At 40.7% G+C, this 26139-nt stretch overlaps 1 protein-coding gene across 3 annotated transcripts in view; it reads left to right on the forward strand.

Moving 5' to 3' along the window:
• Positions 1-26139, forward strand: part of LOC136857599 (sialin) — a 380389-nt gene that overhangs the window by 222814 nt on the left and 131436 nt on the right. For all 3 annotated transcript variants that reach the window (XM_067136381.2, XM_067136380.2, XM_068225248.1), the window contains one exon: positions 19392-19637. In XM_067136381.2, coding sequence (XP_066992482.2) covers positions 19392-19637 — 246 coding nt within the window. The remainder of the gene's footprint in view (positions 1-19391; positions 19638-26139) is intronic.

Genomic DNA, 26139 nt, shown 5'->3' on the forward strand with positions numbered 1-26139 from the left:
GTAACTGCGTGTTATTGTGGTGGAAGACAGTGTTATGTGTGGTGTGTGAGTTGCAGGGATGTTGGGGACAGCACTAACACCCAGCCCCCGGGTCATTGGAATTAATTAACGAAGGTTAAAATCCCCGAACCGGCGGGGAGTCGAACCAGGGACCCTCTGAACCGAAGGCCAGTACGCTGACCATTCAGCCAACGAGTCGAAAATAATAAAAATAACCGAAGTCACCTTCATACGTGTCATGAAAGTTAAAGACTTCCTCTGGCAATAACTTCGGCACTAATTGTAAGTGGGACAGAGTGGTTTGCTCTATCCGCAACCCCCTATTCTTCAGAAATGAACCTTTCGCAGGCTGATTAAAATGCAGTGCCATGAGTCTCTCCAAAGCTCGTTTATAAAATTTTCGATTTCCTAACGGTGAATCGAACCCACGTAATTTCGGGTGAACCGATGGTGGCCTTAACGGCTCGGCTAGGCAGCGAAAATCAAATGATCATAAATATGTCTCCCGGTTATGGCCTTCCATCAACGGCTGCTAACTGCAGATGGCAACTAGCTTAAGAAATAGCCTTCACGATAGCTAGGTAACATTGTCTGACCATCCATCCACACCTTACATCACTACCTGCATGGTTGCTATGATTACACTTCCGTCAAACATTTTTTCGCCTTACGTTACACAAATTTTCGGATGACCCCCAACCATACGATATATTTATGTCAAAATAATTAAGGAAATCCATCTTTAAGCCGAAGTATTGTAACTGTTGGGACAGCTTAGACACATACCGTACTTAGCATGTTTGTTTTCTAATGTTCATTTCATGCGGATTCTTTGTTTTTCGTCGTACATATTGCGACGGAATTTTGATCTCAACTTCTTCAAGTATAATTTTTAAAGATACGGGAAGTTGCATGATGAAACTAGGGCAAACTTGTAAGTTGTATCACGGCACACGGTAAGGTCTATGTGTCAAGTATGTGGAAGTATGCACGAGATAGACTATCTTAACTTCGAGAAGAATATGGGGACGCTATGCATAATTTATATTGCAAAGTTACTTGATACTTATCTGCCAACATTCTACCCTCTTCCATTTCTCTTCCCATTCCGCGCTTTTTAAGCTCCGATATGGCACGAAGTTCAAGACTCTAAAAGCTCCTCGCAGTCAGTCATATTTCATTCTTGATTTATTCGTGCGACTCGTAAAGAAAAGCAAATACACGTAAGTACCTTGAGTTTAAGGAGGAAGTTTTTCCGTGTTTGTCTGCCATTTACTAGATGTAGTAAGGAGCGATAAGGTCTATGAACTGTACGTCGACATTTTTATACACGTAGAGTTACTCTTTGTGAGATGCTGACGCGTCTCTTATGTTAGACAACTATGTTTCAACCGTGTTGCAGTGAGCAATCATAACAGAGGAATTAACACTTATAATGCACCTCATTTCTAAAGTAAAGCTCCATGGCTAAATGGTTAGAGTGCTGGCCTTTGGTCACAGGGGTCCCGGGTTCGATTCCCGGCAGGGTCGGGAATTTTAACCATCATTGGTTAATTTCGCTGGCACTGGGGCTGGGTGTATGTCTCATCTTCGTCATCATTTCCGTGGGTTCGAATCCCCGTCAGGAAGTCGTAAAATTTAAGAAACAAGATTTCCACTTCCGGAGGTGCATATGGCCCTGAGGTTCACTCAGCCTACAACAAAAATGAGTACCAGGTTAATTCCTGGGGGCAAAGGCGGCCGGGCGTAGAGCTAACCACTCTACCCCATCACGCGCCGCGGTTAACAATGGTGGAAGCCTTTACCTTCCACTCCTCCAAGGGCCCTCATGGCCTGTACGGAGGTATCTTTCTCTTTTGTCATCATTTCATCCTCATCACCACGCGCAGGTCGCCTAAGGGAGTCAAATCAAAAGACTTGCACCTGGCGAGCCGAACATGCTCTCGGACACTCCCGGCAAAAAAGTCATACGCCATTTCATTTCATTTCATTTCATTTCATTTCTAAAGACATTTTGAGAATAAAAATACTGCATTAATTAGAGCCCCGTGCACAGTTTTATCAATAAATTTTAAAGTTGTCTCTTTAGATATTTCATGAAAATATAATGTATATATAAAAAATGACTAAAAACTGCTTTGTCTAGTCCGCCCGTCCGTTCTACTGGACCAATTTACTTCATTTTTGTTTTTTTCTCTCCGGAAGTACGTACGGGTGAATCATAAAGCATTGATACATGTCGAAGTTCAGTCCACTTTGAGAAATCATAAAATCAAATCATCAAATGATCACTCCAATAATTGCAGGTGGTTGATGCAGTGATGACACGTTGGAAAAAACAATTCATTGACTTCACTTAATATAGTAGTGCGGTGGCTTGTTTCTGTATACTGAAAGTAACGACATTCGCAACAGCAAGCCACCTGCTGTGACAAATACAACATACCTGGACTAGGTCTGAGTAGTAGAATGAATCACTGTACCCGTAATATTAAAAGAAGCGTTTTGACAGATAGGGCTGGAGGGAGGAGCATTGCACGCTGGTGTCACATTCCTGTCTTCTTCCCTTCGCTTCCAGCTCACTTGTTCGCAGTGGCGGCTCGTTTGGGAGGCGCTAAGGCGCGCGCCCCCCACCATTAAATTAGGGAATTTTAATCTCAAATGTTAACAAGGGAAATATTTTACTATAAGATTATTATCAAGGGCGCGAGTTGTACTGTACTGCGGCCCGATGCGCTGCTGGCCCCGCGCAGGAGGGCGCTCTCTCATAGCGGACCAAATACTCCGAGTCTCGCTTGACTGGCCTTGAGGGAGCCAATCAGAGGCGCAGTAGAGATGTGCTGTTCTACGGAGATTCCGGCGCGTTTCTGCCGCGACCTATCGTTGCAACCAACCTACCTGAAACATTGGTGATCTGATTTATATTTAACAGGGGTCAGTTTATGCCATTTCTCTCCTAAAACTAGGAACTATTTTACTGAGGCACTTACCTGAGTTAAATGTGCCGGTATATATTTAAAATAGTCTTGTAATTTTTAGGATTATTAACTAACGAAACTAGTAACGACTGTAACTACTGTCTCTTCGCACTTGACTCACGTTGGCCATACTCACTGGAGAGCGCGATGTTTAGCTTTGTGTTGATGAATGATTTTGTGAGGTGACTGTGACAAGGTGAAATTAGGAGAAAGTTTGTGATTTATATGTAGGCGTAGTGTAATGTTTGCACTTCATACAGTATGATTACCGCCGAACATATTAAAGAACTAACGTTTTCTTCTCTTTCTATCGAGAAGAAAGTCGAACTGAAGGAGTGTTTTAGGCCGACACCAGACTTCTTGTTGAAAAATCCGGAGACCAAGAAAAATGAAAATAGGGCTTTCCAAAGAAAAATTAATTCTCCTGACGTATATAACAAGAACTCGCGGATATGTGGAAATGATATCTCAGAAACCTTTTACTGCTTTCCTTGCCTGCTATTCTCCCGTTCTAGGAAAGGAGATAAATGGATCACCACAGGGGTGATATCAATAGTACCATGGACTTTAAAACGCTTGGTGACGTCAATGTCGTGTCTTGTTTAAGTGATCACTACAATGAAACTATTCGTAAACATAACTCGATCGTGGACAAGAACAGGCAAATATTATTATTATTATTATTATTATTATTATTATTATTATTATTATTATTATTATTATTATTATTATTATTATTATTCAATAATTATTATAATTAATATAATATATTATTATATAATTATTATTCAATAATAATAATATTAATACTAATAATGTATGTTAATGTATGATCAGTCTTCAGCCCTAAGGCTGGTTGGATCCTCAACAGCTCTGCCATCAGCGGTCATAGATGGCCTAGGCATCACTGAAGAGGCATATTAGGGAAATGAGGAGTGAGGTAGTTTCCCGTTGCTTTCCTCACTGAGCCAGAAGTTGCTGTTACATATGAGTCTGCCAAGCCCACTGAAATGCATGCACCAACCGACCCTATGAGCAACTTTTTCACACCATTCATAACAGGGACTGGCTGCAGAAGGAATGGCATTACTAGTATCACTCATAGGCCTACCTCAGTCACTTTCATATTGTCAAAGCCAAGAATGCCGGGCTGAGTGGCTCAGACGGTTAAGGCGCTAGCCTTCTAACCTCAACTTGGCAGGTTCGATCCTGGCTCAGTCCGGTGGTATTTGAAGGTGCTCAAATACGACAGCCCCGTGTCGGTAGATTTACTGGCACGTAAAAGAACTCCTGCGGGACTAAATTCCGGCACCTCGGCGTCTCCGAAGACCTTAAAAAGTAGTTAGTGGGACGTAAAACAAATAACATTATTATTATTATTATTATTATTATTATTATTATTATTATTATTATTATTAAAGCCAAGAATAAGACAGAGACAGATCAATGAAAGAAACAAAATTGCTCTAGCCCATACCAGAAGACATAGTGCACTGTAAACACTAGGTCCTGCCAGTAAAGGCATGTAATAATAATAATAATAATAATAATAATAATAATAATAATAATAATAATAATAATAATAATCAAAACAATTGCATATGCATAGCACCGTATAGTGTTCGAAGTGTGTATCGCGCCCCCCACTGCTGATATCCACGAGCCGCCACTGCTTGTTCGTTAGTTCAGACCGCTGCGTTCTGTTGCACGTAACTCAGAATTGAGAGGTTTGGCAACTCCAAGCAACACGAGCCGGCCAGCAGGCTTATCTCCATGGCAACCGCAGTGGGTCCGCCCATGTTTTCATGGCAACCCTCTACAGGAGGAAAGAGAATGATGTGTAGCGAACATACGGGACGCAGGACATATGTAAATACCATTTCTATTTCTTAGACATACTGTTGATGCTGTGATAGGACGTTATAAAACACAATCCTTTAACTTCAGCTAATATAGAAAGTAAGAACACGCTCTGTGACAACGCCCCTATTCCCTTATCTTCACCCAGGCAGGGAGTAAACTGGTCTCCCTCTAAGAGCTGTCAGCACGTAACTTTCAATATTATGACTATACAAGCACACGTTATGTAACTTGATGTTTACTAAACCTCGTTGTGTGTCGAAACCACAGTTATCAGTGCCATAGTTGTCTGTCTGATGGTCACCAGTATGCAGTGATCACAAGTACTCTCCACGCATGTAACGTTTAGCAAAATGGAAATCATTGAAATCATGGTGCTTCTGGACAGAAACAGGATGTTCAATGCTGTGGATTTTGTAGCAAATGCACTTTCTATACATCCCTCGTGTTTTCGGTATAATTTTGCCTTACATCCTGTACGGGGTATAGATAAATAGGACCGTGTACTAAAGTAACAACAGATAATATCTAACGGGATGTAGAAGCTCACTCAGCCACGAAAAGAACTTACCTCTTACTAAAGCTTGCCACCTGGTAGCCATAATACAGTAGTTCAAGCATCAAGTCTGTATGATCTGACACCATGGTTATCCGGTTCAAGTCTCGTTGGTGGAAAAATATCAACCGCAGAGTAGGAGAAGTCGTGGTATACAATTTCTATTCACTAGATTGTGAGCCAAAAGCCTGGATTCAATTCCAAATCTCTCCGCAGTATTCATACGGAGTGAAGATATATTAAGCTGTCGATGGCGATTCGTCAATCAATCAATCAATCAATCAATCAATCAATCAATCAATCAATCAATCAATCAATCAATCAATCAATCAATCAATCAATCAATCAATCAATCAATCAATCAATCAATCAATCAATCAATCAATCAATCAATCAATCAATGATCTGCCTTTCGGGCAGTCACCCAGGTAGCAGATTTCCTATCTGTTGTTTACCTAGTCTTTTCTTAAATAATTGGAAAGAATTTGGAAATTTATTGATCATCTCCCTTGATAAATTATTCCAATCCCTAACTCCCATTCCCATAGACGAATATTTGCCCCATTTTGTCCTTTCGAATTCCAACTTTATCTTCATATTGTGATCTTCCCTACGTTTGAAAACACCACTCGGACTTATTCGTCTACTGATGTCATTCCACGCCATCTCTCCACTGACAGCTCGGAACATATCATTTAGTCGAGCAACTCGACTCCTTTCTCCCAAGTCTTCCCAGCCCAAACTTTGCAACATTTTTGTAACGCTACTATTTTGTCGGAAATCGCCCAGAACAAATCGAGCTACTTTTCTTTGGACTTTTTTTTTCCAGTTCTCCAATGAAGTAATCCTGCTGAGGGTCCCAAACTCTGAAACCATACTCTAGTTGGAGTTTCACCAGAGACATATGTGCCCTCTCCTTTGCTTCTTCACTACAGCCCCAAATTATCCTCTTAACCATGTGCAGAAATCTATACCCTTTATTTACAATTCTATTAATGTGATTACTCCAATGAAGATCTTTCCTTATATTAACACCTCGGTACTTACTGTGATCGCCTCAAGGAACTTTCACCCCATAAACGCAGTAATGTTGGTGTTATTCGATAGGAGAAGGCTACGTACCGACACTCATCATCATCTTATACTCAGACTCGCAGGTCATTCATGGGCGCTAAATAGAAGGACCTGCGCCATGCGAGCCGAACATGTCCTCGGACACTCCAGGTAATAAATAAATAAATAAATAAATAAATAAATAAATAAATAAATAAATAAATAAATAAATAAATAAATAAATAAAAGCAGGGTAAGCACCCTTTTGATTAATATCTCACTCGTTTTTAGTTTGAAGACATAATCGCAATAGATAACTTTTACTTATTTCTGTGAATCTTTATTCAACTAACTACTTTTTGGGTTTTCGGAGATGCCGAGGTGCCTAAATTTAGTCCCGCGGGACTGGGTGGGCTATGTTTATTTCATTCTATGATATTGAAATATCGTGAACGAATATTACCTAACGTATTATTAACGTCAAAGCTATTGTGTTTCAAACTTTCCTTTGGATGCATAGCATATTCTCATTATTCTTGTACCAAAGAAGGAGAATAGAAGCTTTTGAAATGTGGTGTTACAGAATAATCTGAAGGTGAGATGAGTAGATCGAATCACGAAAGGAGAGATAATGAATCGAATTGTTGAGAGGAGATTGATTTGGCTAAATTTGGCGAAAAGAATAGATGGAATGATGCGGCACATTTTAAGACATCCAGGACTTGTTCAATTGGTTTTTGCAGGAAGTGTAGGTAGTAAGAACGGAATGAGTTGATCGAGGTATGGATACGACAAACAGATTAGAGCAGATGTAGGATGTAGTAATTACGTAGAAGTGGAAAGGTTAGTACAGAATAGGGCGACATAGGAGGCTGCATCAAATCAATGTATAAACTGATGCCTCAAACAACAACGTGCGCCAATGATTGGTGGTAGTGATTATTCTTTAAAGGGGAAGTACAACTGGATGATGATGATGATGATGATGATGATGATACTGTTTGTTGATTAAAGGGGCCTGACATTTAGGTATTCGGCGTCTAAGTACAACTTGACACACATTCGCTCTTAACACTCAGTACAGGAAGAAATGTAGGAACACGAAGATTTCGAAGTATGAGGGTATCGGGAAATGAATGAGAAGGGCTGCAAAGGGCGTGGAAATGAACCTTTCTTAGTCTTCAAAAACTTAACGCCGTTCGTGTCGGAGGAGAACAGAAGTTGACCACGAGAGGTCGGGTACGAAAATGCGAGGAAGCTGGCAGAAATAAGTGTAAGCAATAACAGTGTCGTTCAGTTGAGTTTTAATATAAATGTTTTCAGTTGTTTTCTAGCATACTATTTCACAGATAATGTTGATAGGTTAGAAGTACCCTTCCAAGGAACAGCAGGTTGAATGCATATATTTCACCGAGCGAGTTGGCCGTGCGGTTAGGGCCGCGCAGCTGTGAGCTGGCATTCGGGTGATAGTAGGTTCAATTGCCAGTGTCGGCAGACCTGAAGGTGGTTTTCCATGGTTTCTCATTTTCACACCAGTGAAGTTTTGGGGCTGTGTCTTAATTAAGGCCACGGCTGATTATTTCTCACTCTAGCCCCTTCCTATCCTATCGTATCCTCGCCTTAAGACCTATCGGTGTCGGTGCGACGTAAAGCAACTTGAATCTATCTCCGCAAGTTCATTCTGCGATTACTTGAGGTGAGAGTACACACGTGATTTTCAAGACGACCTTCTCTCTTCGAATGTGTAGTTCATCACGATAACGAACACTCGAAAGCCCTCTTCATAACAAACAACTTTATTCCGTGTTCTTATCTTCGGTTTGCAGTTTACTTCCTTATCGTTCGATGTAACTCATGGTAGTTGCTAAGGACTCAACAAGTGTGTCTTTGAGCTCTTATCTACTGTGTAATGGTGAAATTACTTGTAATATGCTGTCAGTGTGTTCTTCCTGTTATCTACTTCTAGTTAAGCTGTCCCGTTTGTGTTCATTTCACGGGGAGAAATTTAGGTACGTTGGAAACTTCCAAGGGGATTCCGCCGAACTTTCTTGATATTATTAAGTGGCTAGACAATCAATGAAAATGAACAGCCTGTTTCTAGTCATTCGACCGGGTTACGAATGGAATGATAGAATCGAATTGATTCTAGCGGCGAGGATAGGGACTGTACCGGCTGTTGAATCCTGTCGCACTCCTCTGGGGCAATGATTAATGACTGACGGCTGAAATAAAATTATATTGGAGAGTGTTGCTGGAATGAAAGATGATAGAGAGAACCGGAGTATCCGGAGAAAAACCTGTCGCGCCTCCTCTTTGTCCAGCACAAATCTCATGTGGAGTGATAGGGATTTGAACCACGGCACCCAGCGTTGAGAGGGTGGCGCGCTACCGCCTGAGCCACAGAGGCTCTATACAATCAATATCTATTTGAAAACTTGAATGGATTTTAATTTACGATATTCTGGCATTTACATTCTCAAATCGCAGTTATGAGCTGTCATGCAGGGTGGTCGGAAACAAAATGAACCTGGTATATGAGCGTTGGAAGCTTGGTCATACTGATAAATAATTTGAAAACAATCGATCTCGTACTATTTTCATTTTACTGTATCAGCTGCTGAAGTTAGCCAAGTAAATCGCTTCGTGGCCGAATTCAAATGGGCTTTGTGAGGGATGTTGATGCTGCGAAACCTGGACATGGCTTAAGACCTGCTTGAGAGCCATGCAGAGAAGTCAATATCAATTTCTCTCTCTCTCTCTCACACACACATACCTCCGTTGATTTCAGCTGCTGCCATCGTACAGCGTATTTGCTAAGGCACGGTCCTGTCAGATCGAAGGTCCGTTTTTAATATCTCCCATGGCGAAGTTTTTTCTTGGACTAGCGTTCTCAAGTCGGTCGTAAGCCACGTTCAGATTTAGCAGCACCCTCTGAATTCACCCGCGAAGCTATCTGATTGGCTAACTTCAGCCACTGATAAAATGACAATGGTACGAAATATCGAATTATTTGTTTCAAATTACGTATCAGTATGACCAATCCTCTAACTCTCACATATGTGGTTCACGTTATTTCCGACCACCCTGTACAGGCCGACATTCAGAAAAGCGATCTCGTAGCGTAGTAGAGAAGGTACTAGTTTTCTAATGTAACATGCATGGAATCGTTTATTTCTTTATTTTCGTTTTTCTTTCGATTCTCTGTATTTTTCTTACAGTGCGTTATATCGTATTTCGTAAGTTTGTATTTAACTGTATGCTATTTCTGACACGATAGGTCTTGTAGCAATATAGCATTAAATATTGTTCTTTACATTTCAAGACTGTATATTAGGAGAATGATTTTTGTATGTGCTACACATAGCAAGCGATTTTATGGTTAAATATTGGAATAAAATTAATTATATCAATGAAAGTAACAGAAACTTTTCAGTCTGTCAAACACACAACAATTTCAATATAAATTATAACACTATAAACATACCTTTAAACATACACACTATTATACAGAAAATGACATGTTTCGTTCTACAAGAACATCCTCAGATTCTATCAAATCACTTAAAACATGCTTATATATGTACAGTATTGTTTAAGTTGCGTAAACTTGTCAATTCAGGACTGACATAGTGAATGGTGACAACGGACTTAGCATCGGCAGTCTAGTCCGACTGATTGGCTGAACGGTCAGCGTACTGGCCTTCGGTTCAGAGGGTCCCGGGTTCGATTCCCGGCCGGGTTGGGGATTTTAACCTTAATTGGTTAATTCCAATTGCACGGGAGCTGGGTGTATGTGTTGTTTTCATAATCATTTCATCTTCATCACGACGCGCAGGTCACCTACGGGTGTCTAATGGAAAGACCTGCACCTGGCGAGCCGAACCCGTCCTGGGATATCCCGGCACTAAAAGCCATACGACATTTCATTTTTCATCGGCAGTAGATAAGTACAGAAGGTTTTCATTATATTAGTACTTGCAAATTTAAATTTATTTTTTCTCAATGCTGGTTCGTATTATCATTAAACTATCATTGACAAGTTTACTCAACGTAAACCATACTGTACATATATAAGCATGTTTTAAGTGATTTGATAGAATGTGAGGATGTTCTTGTAGAACGAAACATGTCATTCTTTGTGTAATAGTGTGTATTTTTACAGGTATGTTTATAGTGTTATAATTTCTATTGCAATTGCTGTGCGTTTGACAGCCTGAAAAGTTTTTGTTACATTTAACTACGTCGACACTGAAAACTTAACAAACTTAACAAACATATCAATAAAAGGACGTATAAAACCAGACATCCCTTTAAATACAACAGCATGGAGCACGAATAATTTTGATATTAAATACAAAAATGACTTGCTGTGGACTCGAACACATGCACCTTCCTTCACGAGGCACCACTTAGACCACTATGGTACGCTTCTCTAAATACTGGTGTATATATAAAAAAGAAAAGTCATCTCCGTACAGGCCATGAAGGCCCTGGGAGTGGTGGAAGGTAAAGGCTTCCACTATTCGTAACCTCGGCACTTGATGGCGTAGAGTGGTTAGCTCTACGCCCGGCTGCCTTTGCCCGCAGGAATTAACCTGGTACTCATTTTTGGTGAAGGATGAGTGAACCATATGCACCTCCGGAAGTGGAAATCTCATTTCTTAAATTTTACGACTTCCAGACGGGGAATCGAACCCACGTCCTTCCGGGCGAACCGAGTACGCCTTTACCGCCTCGGCCAGGCGGCCCCTACTGGCGTATATGATGGTTTGAAAATTGAAATGCTGAAATCTCGAAAATTAGAGTCCATTTGAGAGAATTTCTAATAAGGTTTTGATTTTGTACCCATGTCAATTAACCTCGCAAAAGCTCGAAAACATTTTCGTCACACTAGAAACACCTCTTTTAGATTTCCTTTTCCTGTATGACGAAAGTGATTGACCTTGGTAGTTGAACCCGAATCCTGCACTGTTCCGATGTGTACGATAACTGATACTTCTAGGACGCTCAGCACATGAGAAGTATTCCGTTTTTAATATTGAAACGGCTTTCTTTGGAGACATGGGCATGGCAAGGGCAAGATTATGCCACTACAGTCAGTAAGTTCGTGGACTGGTGCCTACAGTGTAGGCAATATGGCGTACACTTTTGTACTGCAGTCACTAACTTCTTGGACTGGCATTTACAGTGTAGGCAACACAGTTTACACGTGTGTACGTATAGAGTTAATATTGTCCTGGAGTGGAGCTAACAGTTCAAGGATCACATAGTCTTTTAATCTGTCTTTTCGCGTCTTTTTCTCGTCGTGGTGATCCGGGTGATTTCGACTTGTTCATGTCAAACGTCTGGTTAGCGGATTTGTCTAATTTTTGGCAGGACTTGAAATTTGCCCGTTGCTCAAACCACAATATTCTCAAGTTCCGGCCCTACCCTTTACAACACAGACCGTAGGTCTGCTTATACTGTATGCACGCAACTGCCTCCTGCTGGGACTAGCAAAGAACTGTCACGGCAACATCCTGTGGTGCAAACTCTCCGCTACAATGCACCACAGCGACACTAGACGGCCTGTCTACGAACTTTAATGATTTTACTTCGTGTTTTTATTTCAAAACTAAGCCCGCTGCAAGTTGGGTTACCGCGGGTAGTATGTAATCCCGTCTGCTGGTATTGGCGCTGTGTTTGAGAGAGAGAGAGAGAGAGAGAGAGAGAGAGAGAAATATTATTAACTAATGGTAACTGTGCGCTTCGCTACACGTATAAATCGCAATGAACTTCCGGAAAGACATTCATTGGCAAATACATAATACAATTAGAATGGACTGGGATATGTAGTAATTTTAACAATCAGGAGAACCAGTTCACTCGCGTTCTTCAAATGATTGCATTTGCAACTTCTTCAAGTAAAAAACTGAATTTTTCCGAAGTCACTCGTAAATGATTGTGAGAACTTTCGGGAATCTACTACTACTACTACTACTACTACTACTACTACTATCTCCTTCAGTAATGATTCAGAGCATCCTAAATATAATCTTCTCTTTATCCAAGACCTTTTCCGGACTAGAATTTTTTCCTTCATCTCTAACGTTAAGGTCAGCAGTTACATCTCTGCGACTATTCTAGCAGCTGCAATTACTTGAGCGCCGGGCTGACTGGCTCTGGCTGTTGTGGTGGCATTCTGACCCCAACTTGCCAAATTCGATCCTGGTTCAGTCCGGTGGTATTTGAAGGTTTTCAAATATGTCAACCTCGCGTCGGCAGATTTACTGGTACGCAAAAGAACTCCTGCGGAACGAAATTCGGCACCTCGGCTTGTCCGAAAACCGTAAAGGTAGTTAGTAGAACGTTAATCCAATAACATTATTATTGAATATTGAATTTTCACGACCACATTATAATAGAAATCGACTTTCAACCTATTCGGTCCTGTTGTACGTAATCTACATAGTACGTGTTGAAGAAATTTTACGTACAGAACAAAAATGGCCAACTGGACACCAGTTGGATCCCACTAACAGGGTTGAAAATCGATTTCTATAACACTATTATTATTATTATTATTATTATTATTATTATTATTATTATTATTATTATTATTATTATTATTATTATTATTATTATTAATAATTACTTGAGCATCCGTTTTAAAAATAATACTGAAGAGAAATACAATAGCTTTCATGAAATTACTGTATAGATTAGTCTCTCCATGCAAAAAATGTTCATGCAATTAATTTCATGAAATTAGCTACGAAATCTAATGTCGTCCTGTAAAACTTCCTCAATAGTTATGTTTGTGCGGTGCACTGAAATACCTCATTAATTCATAGTTATTTTTATGCTTGCTTAATTGCGTGTTCTGGTAACCTATTCATTCTAAGTCCTTTGATATGACGCTTCCGATGTGCAATTTTTGGTTCATCAAAAGAGTGATATTAACTGAGATTTTTCAACTCGAGTTGGATCCGAATGGAATTCGAACCACGACATAGTGACCTAGTATCTTCACTGAGTCACTGGGTGTCATATAGGTCATGGTGAGGTAGAGATATGTTGCTAAACAGAAGGAATCTTATCGATAATCTGTTCTGCAGCTGCTGAATATTGCCGGTCATAATTAAAACCAGCAACTACGCTAGTAGCTGTTCGGTACGGTAATATAAACTAGATCAAGCCAAACTTCGTGTATAAAAGCAAAAAGCAAGCGAGCTTGTAGTATTGCGTGGCTGTTTATATCCTGATCATAGACACAGAATATGATGGATTTCTATTTTGAATCTAATCATTACAAATATATTAATTGTTGTTTGGGTCATCAGACCATAGATTGGTTTGATGCAGACCTCCATGCCACCCTACCATGCGCTAAACTTTTCATTTCTACGTATCTACTACATCTTACATCTACCCTAATCTGTTTGTAATATTCATACCTAGGTCTACCCCCACCGCTTTCTCCACCTACACTTCCCTCAAAAATTTGCTAAACAAGACCTGAGTGTCTTAAGGAATGCCCTATCATTCTGCCTCTTCTTCTGGTCAAATTTAGCTAAATCTTTCTCATCTCACGAATTCGATTCAGTATCTCTACATCTGTGATTCGATCTACCCATCTCACCTTTAGCATTCTTCTGTAACACCACATTTCAAAAGCTCCTACTCTCTTTCTTTCTGAGCTCGTTATCGTCCATGTTTCACTTCCATACAATGCCACGCTCCAGACGAAAGTCTCCGAAAAGTCTTTCTAATTCCTGTATCAAAATTCGAAGTGAGCAAATTCCTTGTCTTATGAAAGACCTTTCTTGCTTGGGCTAGACTGCATTTTATATTCTCTGAAAGTCACAACTCTATTATATAGAATTAGACTTAAAATACCTGTGTTCGCAATAAGTGGCCTACATTTTAAATATAAGTCAAATACGTTGCTTACCTCACACCGACACAGAGATGCCTTATGGCGACGATGAGGTAAGAGTAGAAAGGAAGCTGCCGTGGCCTTAATTAAGGTAAAACACCAGCATTTGCCTGGTGTGAAAGTAGGAAACCGCGGAAAAGCATCTTAACGGCTGCCGACGGTAGGATTCGAACCCACCATCCCCCGAGTGCAAGCTCGTAGCTACGCGACCCTAACCGCATGGCCAACTCGCTCGGTTATCTTTGAAAATATGTCTCTTTATATCAGTAGAGGATGTTTTAAATCGTCATATTTTGTATAGGCTGCCCGAGATGCGGAGTAGGCCTGTGGTTTTCTGATTCAACATCTTTTCATTTAAGCTCATGGGCTCACCCACTGTCCACGAACACCGGTGATCTCGTGATTCGATTTCTGAAGTCTTGTTCAGTGATGCGACATACTAATTGAGAAAATATTGAGCGGTTCATCCCAATATAAAACAGACAATTTCGTGTGGTCACGAGCATGACTTAGAGTCACGAGGTAGGCTAGAGAGCTGAGTTGAATTAATTGTCGAATGTCAGCTAAGTTATAATACTGATTCATTAAACTAATAAATAGAAGAACCTAATAATCTACCTATTTACTAGCTAGTTACTTTGGAATTATAAATCCATATATTATTTAAACCTCCCTGTAAGAAGAGGGCAGTGAATGTAAATGGGTATAATTTTCAAATGAGCTGAGAGCGAGAGCCCGTCTTAGCGTACGATTCTTTCAGTGTGCTATGGCTCTGTATGTCTTGCTGCAGCGGAAGTTCGGCTCCCCGCCAATGTCCACTGTGCTGATAAGAACCGTGTTTGTATTTTTTCTGACTGAGCCGTGATTGAGTACGATTCTTTCAGTGTGCTATGGTTCTGTATGTCTCGCCCGCAGCGGAAGTTCGGCTCCCCGCCAATGTCCAGTGTGCCGATAATGAACCGTGTGTGGGTGTCCGACTCTATGGCTACGTGGTTAGCGTGCTGGCCTTTGACCACAGAGTTCGATTGACCCGGATTCGATTCCCGGCAGGGTCGGGAATTTTAACCTTCACTGGTTAACTTCGCTGGCACGGGGCTGGGTGTATGTGTCGTCTTCATCATCATCATCATCATCATAATTTCATCCTCATTACGACGCGCAGGTCGCCTACTGGAGTCAAATCAAAAGACCTGCACCTGGCGATCCGAACATGTCCTCGGACACTCGCAGCACTAAAAGCCATACGTCATTTCATTTTTTCGTGTGTGGCTTGTGTCTCACCGATCCGTGAGTGAGCCACTCAGCACTGTCTGCTGCGAGTCAGCTGAATTGTGTGCCGTGAGCTCGCCGTTCCTGTGAATCGATTCACTCCGACACTTCAATGAATCGATGCACTTCTTCGAATCACACACTCAGCAGCCAACGCTAATGGAGTGAGATGAACCTTCGCAGCGAGTTTTTAAAACCGGATGTCCTTCCAGACGTCAACCAAGTCAGGAAAGTTAATGAGATGAAATGAATGACGTGATATATGATAAGAGCAAGGGATTGGGTGAAACACGATGCCGGCCCATATCCCATTCCTATCGAATAGTACCAAGGGTTCTGCTCGAGGCTTAACATCTCCATTCGACGGGCGAATTACCATCAACGGCGTCACATTCCCTCACTCCATATGCACACTGTGGAGAGGTCTGGAATTGAATACAGGCATTTGGCACGCAATATAGTGATTAGAAATTGTATACCGCCACCTCTACTACATATTTACTAGCTAGTTACTTTGAAATTATGTTTAGACTACCTTTTTAACGCTGCAAATAAATCCATCTACTATTTAAACCTCCCTGTAAGAAGAGGACAGTGAATGTAAATGGGTATTATTTTCAAATGAGCTGAGAACGAGAGCCCGTCTTAGCGTATGATTCTTTCAGTGTGCCATGGCTCTGTATGTCTCGCTGCAGCGGAAGTTCAACAGGACTCGAATCGCTTAACCACGGTGTCAGATAGTATAGACTTGACGCCTTAACTATCACGGCCACCGAAAATAAAAATATCAAATTTATAATGCGTTGAGTTACACAGAAATACAGAATTGAAATCCTTCCATTTCCAGCCCCTGAGGTGTGCACAAACAGGAAATGCAAGGAGAAGGATGAAGGAACACAAGAGTAAGATAACTACGCCATGTTGTTAATGATCCGTGAGTGCTTGTTTCGACACTGGACCACAATAACCAGGTATTCGAGGTTACGAGGCAGTTACGGGCATAATTCATTCGTGGTGTTAGGGCGTGGTGGAGTCAGTCACAAACAACTGTTCTGCTGTGATAGATTGCGGTCTCCCTGTTTACCATAACAGACCTGTAACCTCTGTGTCGCAGTTCTCTCATTCTGTTTCGATTTCAAGTTGACTTTTCATTATTCTGGATAATTATAAGGAGTGGTTTGGATGCATAACCGGAAATAATGGATTCCTCAAGACTTCAAGGCGTTATCTTCTTCTAATATATAAAAATGACTATTTGTTTGTTCGTCTCGAATTGACTCAGAGACTACTGGACCGATTTCACTGAAAATTTCACAATTTGCTCTTATTACTCCTGAGAGGGTTTCGAAAGTGTTTTGAACGAAATCTGATAGGTAGTTTTTTATTATGAGTAATTTTATATAATTCATTTAATGACAAACATTTGGATTGACGTTGATGGACAGATTGTCGCTAGGCGACAGCGACTTACTGTGTATTATGATAGTCATGTAAGAAATGATGTTATAGGAGGATGGGAACTTGCTGCCGTGTTTTATGAAGTACGTTTCCACATCTCCTTTTAAACCACTGGAGCAATTTCAACTAAACTTGGTACACATATGATTTACTATCTGGAGTTGAAGGAAGGTGGCGCATAAAATTAATCGAAAATAGTATCGAATCCATGGCTTTCGTGGTTGCTGAGATGAATTGCGACACTCTGGGTGCCGCTTAAGTCCATGATCAGTCTCCATGGACATGGGGGTTGAGAAGGGGTGAACAAGAATATCTGAGTTGAAAAATGAAATGTCGTATGGCTTTTAGAGCCGGGATATCCCAGGATGGGTTCGGATCGCCAGGTGCAGGTCTTTCTATTTGACGTCCGTAGGTGACCTGCGCGTCGTGATGAGGATGAAATGATGATGAAGACAACACATACACCCAGCCCCCGTGCCGTTGGAATTAACCAATTAAGGTTAAAATCCCCGACCCGGCCTGGAATCGAACCCGGGACCCTCTGAACCGAAGGCCAGTACGCTGACCGTTCAGCCAACGAGTCGGACATCTGAGTTGAGTTCACAGATTTCGGTATCCCTAGCCTGATAGGCGACATTCCATGTGAGAGTTGGAATCATGTACATTATATCTATAAAGCGAGACGTAAATACACACAGTTATAACTTACTTTTATTATTGTTTGAAAGGGTCAGCTACTTCCCTGGCAATCTGGGCTGCCACAAGGAAAATAGTTTGACTGGAAATTATTATCTCAAACTAAAACTTAAAATTAAACACATAACAATAAATTTGCAAAATATTTCGTAAACTATCAGTTAGTCATAATAAAGAAATCTTAAAAAAATCACTATAAATACGGACGAGTCATAAGTCAAGGCAACCATTTTTTTCTCGAACAGGAGACAACACGGAAAATCTAAGATATGCATTTGGAAATTTAGTGCATGTACTTACGCATAGTGCCTGAAGTCAAATTCTGACTTCAGGAGATTCTCGTAGGTGACAGAACACAGGCCATTGGTAAACATAATTTTATTATGGTATAGACAGCAGATACATAAGACTACGTACAAAGGACAGGTCTCCATTGATTACAGAACTTCGAAATAATCACCCAAGGTTTCCACTGTGCGTTGCCAGCGGTGGGACAGGCGCTGAATACCATTCGCTGTGTGTATCGCTAACGTGTGACACCTCTCCCGAAATGCTGTTACAATGTCCTCTTTGTTAGCAAACCGTTGTCCACCTAATGCTTCCCCTAGCTCTGCATGGCATTGGCGTGCAGTTCTGCCGCGGAGAACTGATATTTTAATATACGATCGTTGCTCCTGCTTGTTGACTTCCACTTTGTGACGCTCTCACTCACACACTGAACTTGGGGGCATGCTTAGACCCACACTGTTGTTTACATACACCATCTAGTGGCATCATACGCAAGTATATACCGTACCGAGCTCGATAGCTGCAGTCGCTTAAGTGCGGCCAGTATCCAGTATTCGGGAGATAGTAGGTTCGAACCCCACTGTCGGCAGCCCTGAAAATGGTTTTCCGTGGTTTCCCATTTTCTCACGAGGTAAATGCTGGGACTGTACCTTAATTAAGGCCACGGCCGCTTCCTTCCCACTCCTAGCCCTTTCCTGTCCCGTCGTCGCCATAAGACCTATGTGTGTCGGTGCGACGTAAAGCAACTAGCAAAAAAAAAAGAAGTACATACCGTACGTTCCTAAATGCATATCTTGTCTCCTATTCGCGAGAAAAAACAATAGTTGCCATGACTCGACCTACGTAGTTAATGCAAATCTTAAATTAAACATTCAAATGAAGTGCCTGAACAGAGCCGGGTATTAGAGCTAGTAATTAATTAAATAAGCTTTATATTAATTCCTCTTAATTAAACAGGTGTTTTTGGTGTGTACTTTATTTATTTATTTATTTATTTATTTATTTATTTATTTATTTATTTATTAAATCTTGGGCTCCGGAGTGTTTTCTGCTTCATGAATCCCGAATAAGAAATTAATATTTAGTTAAATGTTTAACATGATACATAGCAATTACTCTGAAGAACCTATTTAAAAGAAACTAACGAATTTAAAAATAATTTTTGAGTATATGCCACGTACATGTACCATATAGACCTGAAGCTTTAACGAGCATGGCCACGAGGCGAGCTGCTCTTTTTCCTTTTTTAAAATGATTATTGGTAATACATTTAGTAAGCCTGTCCAAAATATGAAGCTTCATCTTATTGTTTCAGGAGGAGCTAGAGCAGACACGCTACGAATGGGACGAATACCTTCAGAACATGATCCTCGGCTCTTTTTTCTGGGGATACATCTGTACAGAACTCCCAGGAGGACGGCTTGCCGAGATCGTTGGTGGTCGCCGAGTCTTCGGCTACTCAATGCTGGTCGCTTCAATTGTTACGCTGTTAACGCCGCTAGCTGCCAATCTGCATTACGTTGCAGTGATCATCCTCCGAGTGGTGCTGGGTTTCATGTTGGTAAGTACCTGCATTATCACTAACGGCGGCTCATACAGGAGTGTCACATTATAATTTAAATATAGACACGGATTATATAAGTCAAAGGACCGAGAGAGATGGCATGCGGTTAGGGTCGCGCAGCTGTTAACTTGCATTCTGAGATAGTGGGTTGAAATCCTACCGTATTCTTCTTCTTATTACACCATATCCTCATTGGATGTCGGCTGTCATCAGGGCGATCTGGTTCTTGTTATCAGCAACTCGGAAAAGACTGGGGGTACTGAGCCCATACCATTCTCGTAGAGTCTGGAACCAAGATATTCTCCTTCTTCCCCCTTTCTTCTTCCTTCAATTTTACCTTATAAGACAAGCTGAAGGAATCTATATTTGTCATTTCGAATGATGTCCGGCTGCATGGCTAAATGGTTATCTCCTTTGGTCACAGTGGTCGCGGGTTCGATTCCCGGGAGGGTCGGGAATTTTAACCATCATTGGTTAATTCCACTGGCTCAGGGACTGGGTGTATGTGTCGTCTTCATCATCATCATCATCATCACCACCACCACCACCAGGTGCGCAGGTCACGTATGGGCGTCAATTCAAAAGACCTGCAGCTGGCGACCCGAACATGTCCTCGGACACTCCCGGCACTAAAAGCCATACGCCATTTCATTTCATTTCATTTCATTTCATTTCATTTCGAATGATATGGTCAAATAACTCAAGTATCTTCTTTTTGATATTGTACGTGACTTCTAGCTCTTTGTTCAGGCGTTTGAGTACTTCAGTATTACGTATTCTGTCAACCCATGATATTCTGAGTAGGCGCTGGTAGTACCACATCTCAAAAAGATCGAAGTGTTTTGGTGGTGTTCTCTGTTAGGATCTAAGTCTCGGCGCCCTAAAATAAGACAGAAAATACATAAAACTGAAGTAAAAGTATACGGAGATTGATCTTGAAGTCCCTATTACAGAGAAGTTTGCTCATTCTCTTGAATACAGTCCATGCCTGTTCAATCCGGGACCTAATTTCAACAGCATTGTTCCTCAAGTACGCTGCCGAGATACTTATAGCGTTGGACTTCCTTCAGTGATGTGCCAACCACGGGTTGAATGGCATGTTTGCTTATGACCATTACTTTGGTCTTATCGTATTTAAATGCAGACCTGCTGCAGCACTGTGTTCAATCACACAGTTTAGTAATGTCTTCAGACCTTCGGCAGCCCTGAATATTGTTTTACGAGGTTTCTCATTTTCACACCAAGCAGTGGTAGGGGCTGTTTTTTCATGATGGCCACAGATTCTACCTTCACGTAGTGTTAATTTCACTGGAAAGTTTCTTTGATATATCTATTATATAGCTAACTGGTTTCCTACGAAATTACATTTTTTGCTATTTTCTTTACGCCGCACCAACACAAGCAGGTCTTATTGTGACGGTGGGTTAGCTCAGGACTAGGAATTGGAACGAAGTGACCGTGGTCTTACAGAAATTGAGGCACAGTCCCAATATTTTCCTGTTGTGAAAACGGAAAACCACGGAAAACTATCTTTAGGGCTGCTGACAGCGGATTTAGAACTCACAATCTCCCGAACGCAAGTAGACAGGTACACGACCGAAACAGCGTAGCTACTTGCTAGGTAAGGAAATTGCAAGAAATTTACAACTTTTAAAATTAATCTTATTAAAATATAAATAAACCACTCCAGGCGATAAACTATGAGTATACATTTTTTAAAGTAATACTTCTCTTGGTTTTTGGAAATAATTTACTTGTGTGGTGTGATAAATAAAAAAAATTGAAATTTGACTGGAAGTTTACAGTATCGATTATCATGTCAATAAATCATCACTCACAGTGTTCAAGATATTTTGTGCAACATTTCGGATCCTTCTTATATATTACAAAAGCTATGATAATTATAAAATTTCTCAACCATCGTCTTCCCTTAACCATAAATATGGACTTCGTATTATTCACTTATCATTATGCTGTTAGTATAATGGTCAGTCCACACCAAAGTTAATAAGGAATGTTAACGAAACAAAGTTAATAAAAATGTTAATGAAAACATTTCTCAACTTAAACTTTTGTTTACAAACTTCTTCAATCTTGTGTCCACACCAAAATCGCTGTTTGTGAGGTTACAATTGGTAGGGTCAGGAAGAAGAAAATACCCACAGCTTCAGCTTTGATTATGTTAATGAGTACAATTAGAGAAAAGCTCAGACGCGAAGTGTGGCAAAGAAAAATACTGGAAAGGCGAGTAGAATTAAGTTTGGAAAGACCACTTATGACAGAACTTTTAATTCATGATGCAGCAGATTTTCAAAATTCTCTTGAGAATGCCTCCACATGACTTTCAGTTCTTGTTGACAGTAATTGGGTCTGAAATTGCAGGTAATGATACAGATTATAGGAAAACTGGCTCCACTAATGACAGGCTATTTTTCTTATAGATAGGCTATAACTTTAAAGATTTCTAGCAGCTGGTGACGTTTCACTTATACCTATTTGTCTAGAGTACCGGTATCAAAACAACCAATTTCAGTTATTGTGTCTGAGGTGTTTAAAGCTTTATACAACAATATCAAGGAATTGGTAAAGGTTGGCGTAGTATTATTTTGATGATATACAAACGATTATAGGAGGTTAGGTTATTCAGCGAGAAGCGAAGCTGGAAATGAAACTACAATAGAACACAGCTAAAATAATATTATACAGAATTAAAGGTACTGTTTATTAGAAATTTCGCTTGCGATTTGATCGTCAAATTTTAGAAGAAATAAGAAATCATCGTATTTCGCGCTACGAATCTGCGTGCTCTAATTGTATCCTTGCGCATGTGCCAACCTAAATGTTAACGAAAACACGAAATGTTATGAAAAGTTTCATTCACAAAAGTTAAAGAAACTTTCTTTATCAACATGCTCTAAAAGTTAATCAACACGCTATTTTGTTCATTAATATGCAGACATGTTCATGAACAGTGTTTATTAACAAAGTTAATTAAAACATCTTGGTGTGGACGCACCTTAATATGTAACATTTTAATCTGAAACATTCCCTGGAGAATACTGAAATAAAAGGTTATGAGTAAATATGTCTAACATTTAAGTCCATTTTCTAAATACGGGGTTGTGAATGAGGTGAGATGAATTTACATGAATGCTTTGACGGCTGGATGCTCTTCCTGACGCCAGCTTCAGTTCAGTAGCTAATGAGGACGAAATTAATAATGGAGGTGGATGGAATCGGCTGTGACCTGTGAATAGAAACTGCTTGTAAGTGAAAATGGGAAACCACAGAAAAATATTCTCAGGACAGCTTAAGGTTAGGTTCGAAACCACACCTCTCCCGAATACAGAGCTTGGCTCCATAGCGTGGCTACTCCGCTCGGTTGAAAACAATTTTGCAGTGCTTTTGATAAATATCGAAAGTTAAAAATTTGGCTACTCTTTGGCTGAATTATTAGTGTTGCGGCTTTTATTTAGAGGGTACTGGGTTCGAATCCCTGCTTCTCCGAGGATTTCAGCTTCATCTGATTCTTCTGGCTCGGGGATTGCGTTATTCTTAAGAAACTGCTCTTCATTTACATACAGCACACCAAAGAAACACATGATATTGAATGTATCCCTCCTCATATAGTTGACGTAAATAAGGGCAACCGGCCGTAAATCTGGGTGTAAATTAACATTTAATAATAATAATAATAATAATAATAATAATCATCATCATCATCATATGCAGTTTCCAGCTATTGGCCACGTCTGCTTGGAACATAAGTCTCTCCATCTCCTCTTGCCTTCCTATCACTTCTTCCTTTTCACTCTTGCGCAGTCCTGTCCTCCTCTCTGCACTTACTCTTCCACTTCTTTTATCCACCTGTTTCTTGGTCTTCCTCTTGGTCGTTTCCCTGTTATCTCCATTTCGTGCATCCTCCTCGGTATCCTTTCCTCTGTCATTCTCTTCATGTGTCTATACCAGCTGAGTCTAGATGCCTCTATCCTGTTCTGTAGCGGTTCTTCTTTTACTGTATCTCTAACCTTCTCGTTTCTCATCATACCCATTTTTGTCACTCGTGTCCTGCTCCTCAGAAATTTAATTTCACTTGCCTGTATCCTAGTCACAGCTCTCTGCCTCATTACCCAAGTTTCTTCTGCATACGTCAGAAAAGGTACATAGGTTCACTCCTTTGCTTCTCTGAGGGACATCCTTGCTGCAAAACAGTCTTTTGATACTTTTCAGAAACGCTCCTGCTTGTATTCCACGCTCGATTATTTATTTATCATTTCTTCCACTTTCCTCTATGATACTTCCCAGATACTTGAAACTCTATGCCTTCCTAAGCTCTTCCCCTCCAAGCATTATCCCTCCCGTAGGTCACTCCTTCTTTCTAGTCGTGTTCCCTTCACTATCATTCCATATTGTTTCACCTCATCTTCCCATGCATCATGTCACGAAATGAAGATATCGCGGATTGCAAACATGCAAAGGGACAATATCAGGAGTGAACAGACAAGAATATTTGTTAACAAGGAAGCAGTATATTTTCAGCCTCGACTCAGTTAATACCAGAATTTTTAAAAGCTTGTAAATATCATTCCTACGCAGACAGCATTCAACTATATATGTATACTAAGTTGAAAGACATCCAACTAGACATTAACAAAGTGAACAATGATCTGGAAAAGATAAAAGACTGGACTAAAAATAATTCTTCTTCCATTCAAATCGCAGTCAGTCGTAATGAAATCCAAAAAGAGTCATAGACATGCATTCGTTTTATATTAAATCTACCTAAGTATTGCCATATATTACCCTGTCTCAAACAGCTGTCATGGTGATATTTGGTAGATAGAAGTAACCTTCACTCCATCTCGCTTGTTCACCACATCATCATACATTTATCTGAGCATAGATCTGAGCCTTAAGTCTCAGTAATTTGTACAAAGTAGCACACAAAATATATTCGACTAGGAGAAGATTCAGAATTTACTGACAGTGATGGATGGTTTTATCGGTGGAAAAAACTATTCGGTATTCGCCAGATTACCATTAGATGAGAGGCTTTATCCGTTTACAATGAAGCTGTGCCGTTGTTTAATAATTTTTGAAACGTGCAGTGCAGTACGTTCATGCATAATAAACGCTTATAACTAGCATGTACTACGTAAGAATTCAGAAAGTATTTAATCAAACTGGGTTTTGATATAAAGAAAGGTGTTTCGAATGGTACGGCTGGGGTCGGATGAGAGTGTTATAGAACTCCGGCCTATCCGGCTTAACTTTCCGCTGCATTAAGCCGGATAGCCGAGAGTCTACTGCAAGTCAATAAATAAATATAAAACATCTAATACTATAACATACTTGTGTATTAATGTGTTATTTTTAACAGGTATATTGTAGTGTGTCCGCCTCTGTGGTGTAGTGGTTAGCGTGATTAGCTGCCACCCCCGGAGGTCTGGGTTCGATTCCCGGCTCTGCCACGAAATTTGAAAAGTGGTACGAGGGCTGGAACGGGGTCCACTCAGCCTCGGGAGGTCAACTGAGTAGAGGTGGGTTCGATTCCCACCTCAGCCATCCTGGAAGTGGTTTTCCGTGGTTTCCCACTTCTCCTCCAGGCAAATGCCGGGATGGTACCTAACTTAAGGCCACGGCCGCTTCCTTTCCTCTTCTTTGTCTATCCCTTCCAATCTTCCCATCCCTCCACAAGGCCCCTGTTCAGCATAGCAGGTGAGGCCGCCTGGGCGAGGTACTGGTCATTCTCCCCAGTTGTATCCCCGACCAAGAGTCTGAAGCTCCAGGACACTGCCCTTGAGGCGGTAGAGGTGGGATCCCTCGCTGAGTCCGAGGGAAAAAACCGAACCTGGAGGGTAAACAGATGATGATGATGATGATATTGTAGTGTAATGAATGAAAACGTTCAATCTGTTGTCCAGTCATTGACCGGGTCAGGGATGTAATGAATGAAGCAGATATAGGCTATTAGTACGATGGAGTCGCCACTCCCAAAGTGATTTATTAATAATAATAATAATCTGAGCCTTAATTCTCAGTAATTTGTACAAAGTAGCACATAAAATATATTCGACTAGGAGAAGATTCAAAATGTATTGACAGTGGTGGATGGTTATATCGGTGGAAAGAACTATTCGGTGTTCGCCAGATTACCATTAGATGAGAGGCTTTATCCGTTGACAATGAAGCTGTGCCATGATGATGCTATGAAATGAGAATGGAGAGTGTTGCTGGAATGAAAGATGATAGGGAAAATCGGAGTACCCGGAAAAAAAAACGTGCCCCGCCTCCGCTTTGTCCAACACAAATCTCACATGGAGTGACCGGGATTTGAACCACGGTATCCAGTGGTGAGAGGCCGACGCGCTGCCGTCCGAGCCACGGAGGCTCCATTATAGTGTAATATGTGTTATCATTAGTGATTTGACGGAATAAAAATAGTTAAAGTTGTATTAGACAAGAAGATACATGCTGGTAAGTCAAGTCAAGCCACTGA

Source organism: Anabrus simplex, chromosome 1, assembly GCF_040414725.1.
Source record: "Anabrus simplex isolate iqAnaSimp1 chromosome 1, ASM4041472v1, whole genome shotgun sequence".
NCBI lineage: Eukaryota > Metazoa > Arthropoda > Insecta > Orthoptera > Tettigoniidae > Anabrus > Anabrus simplex.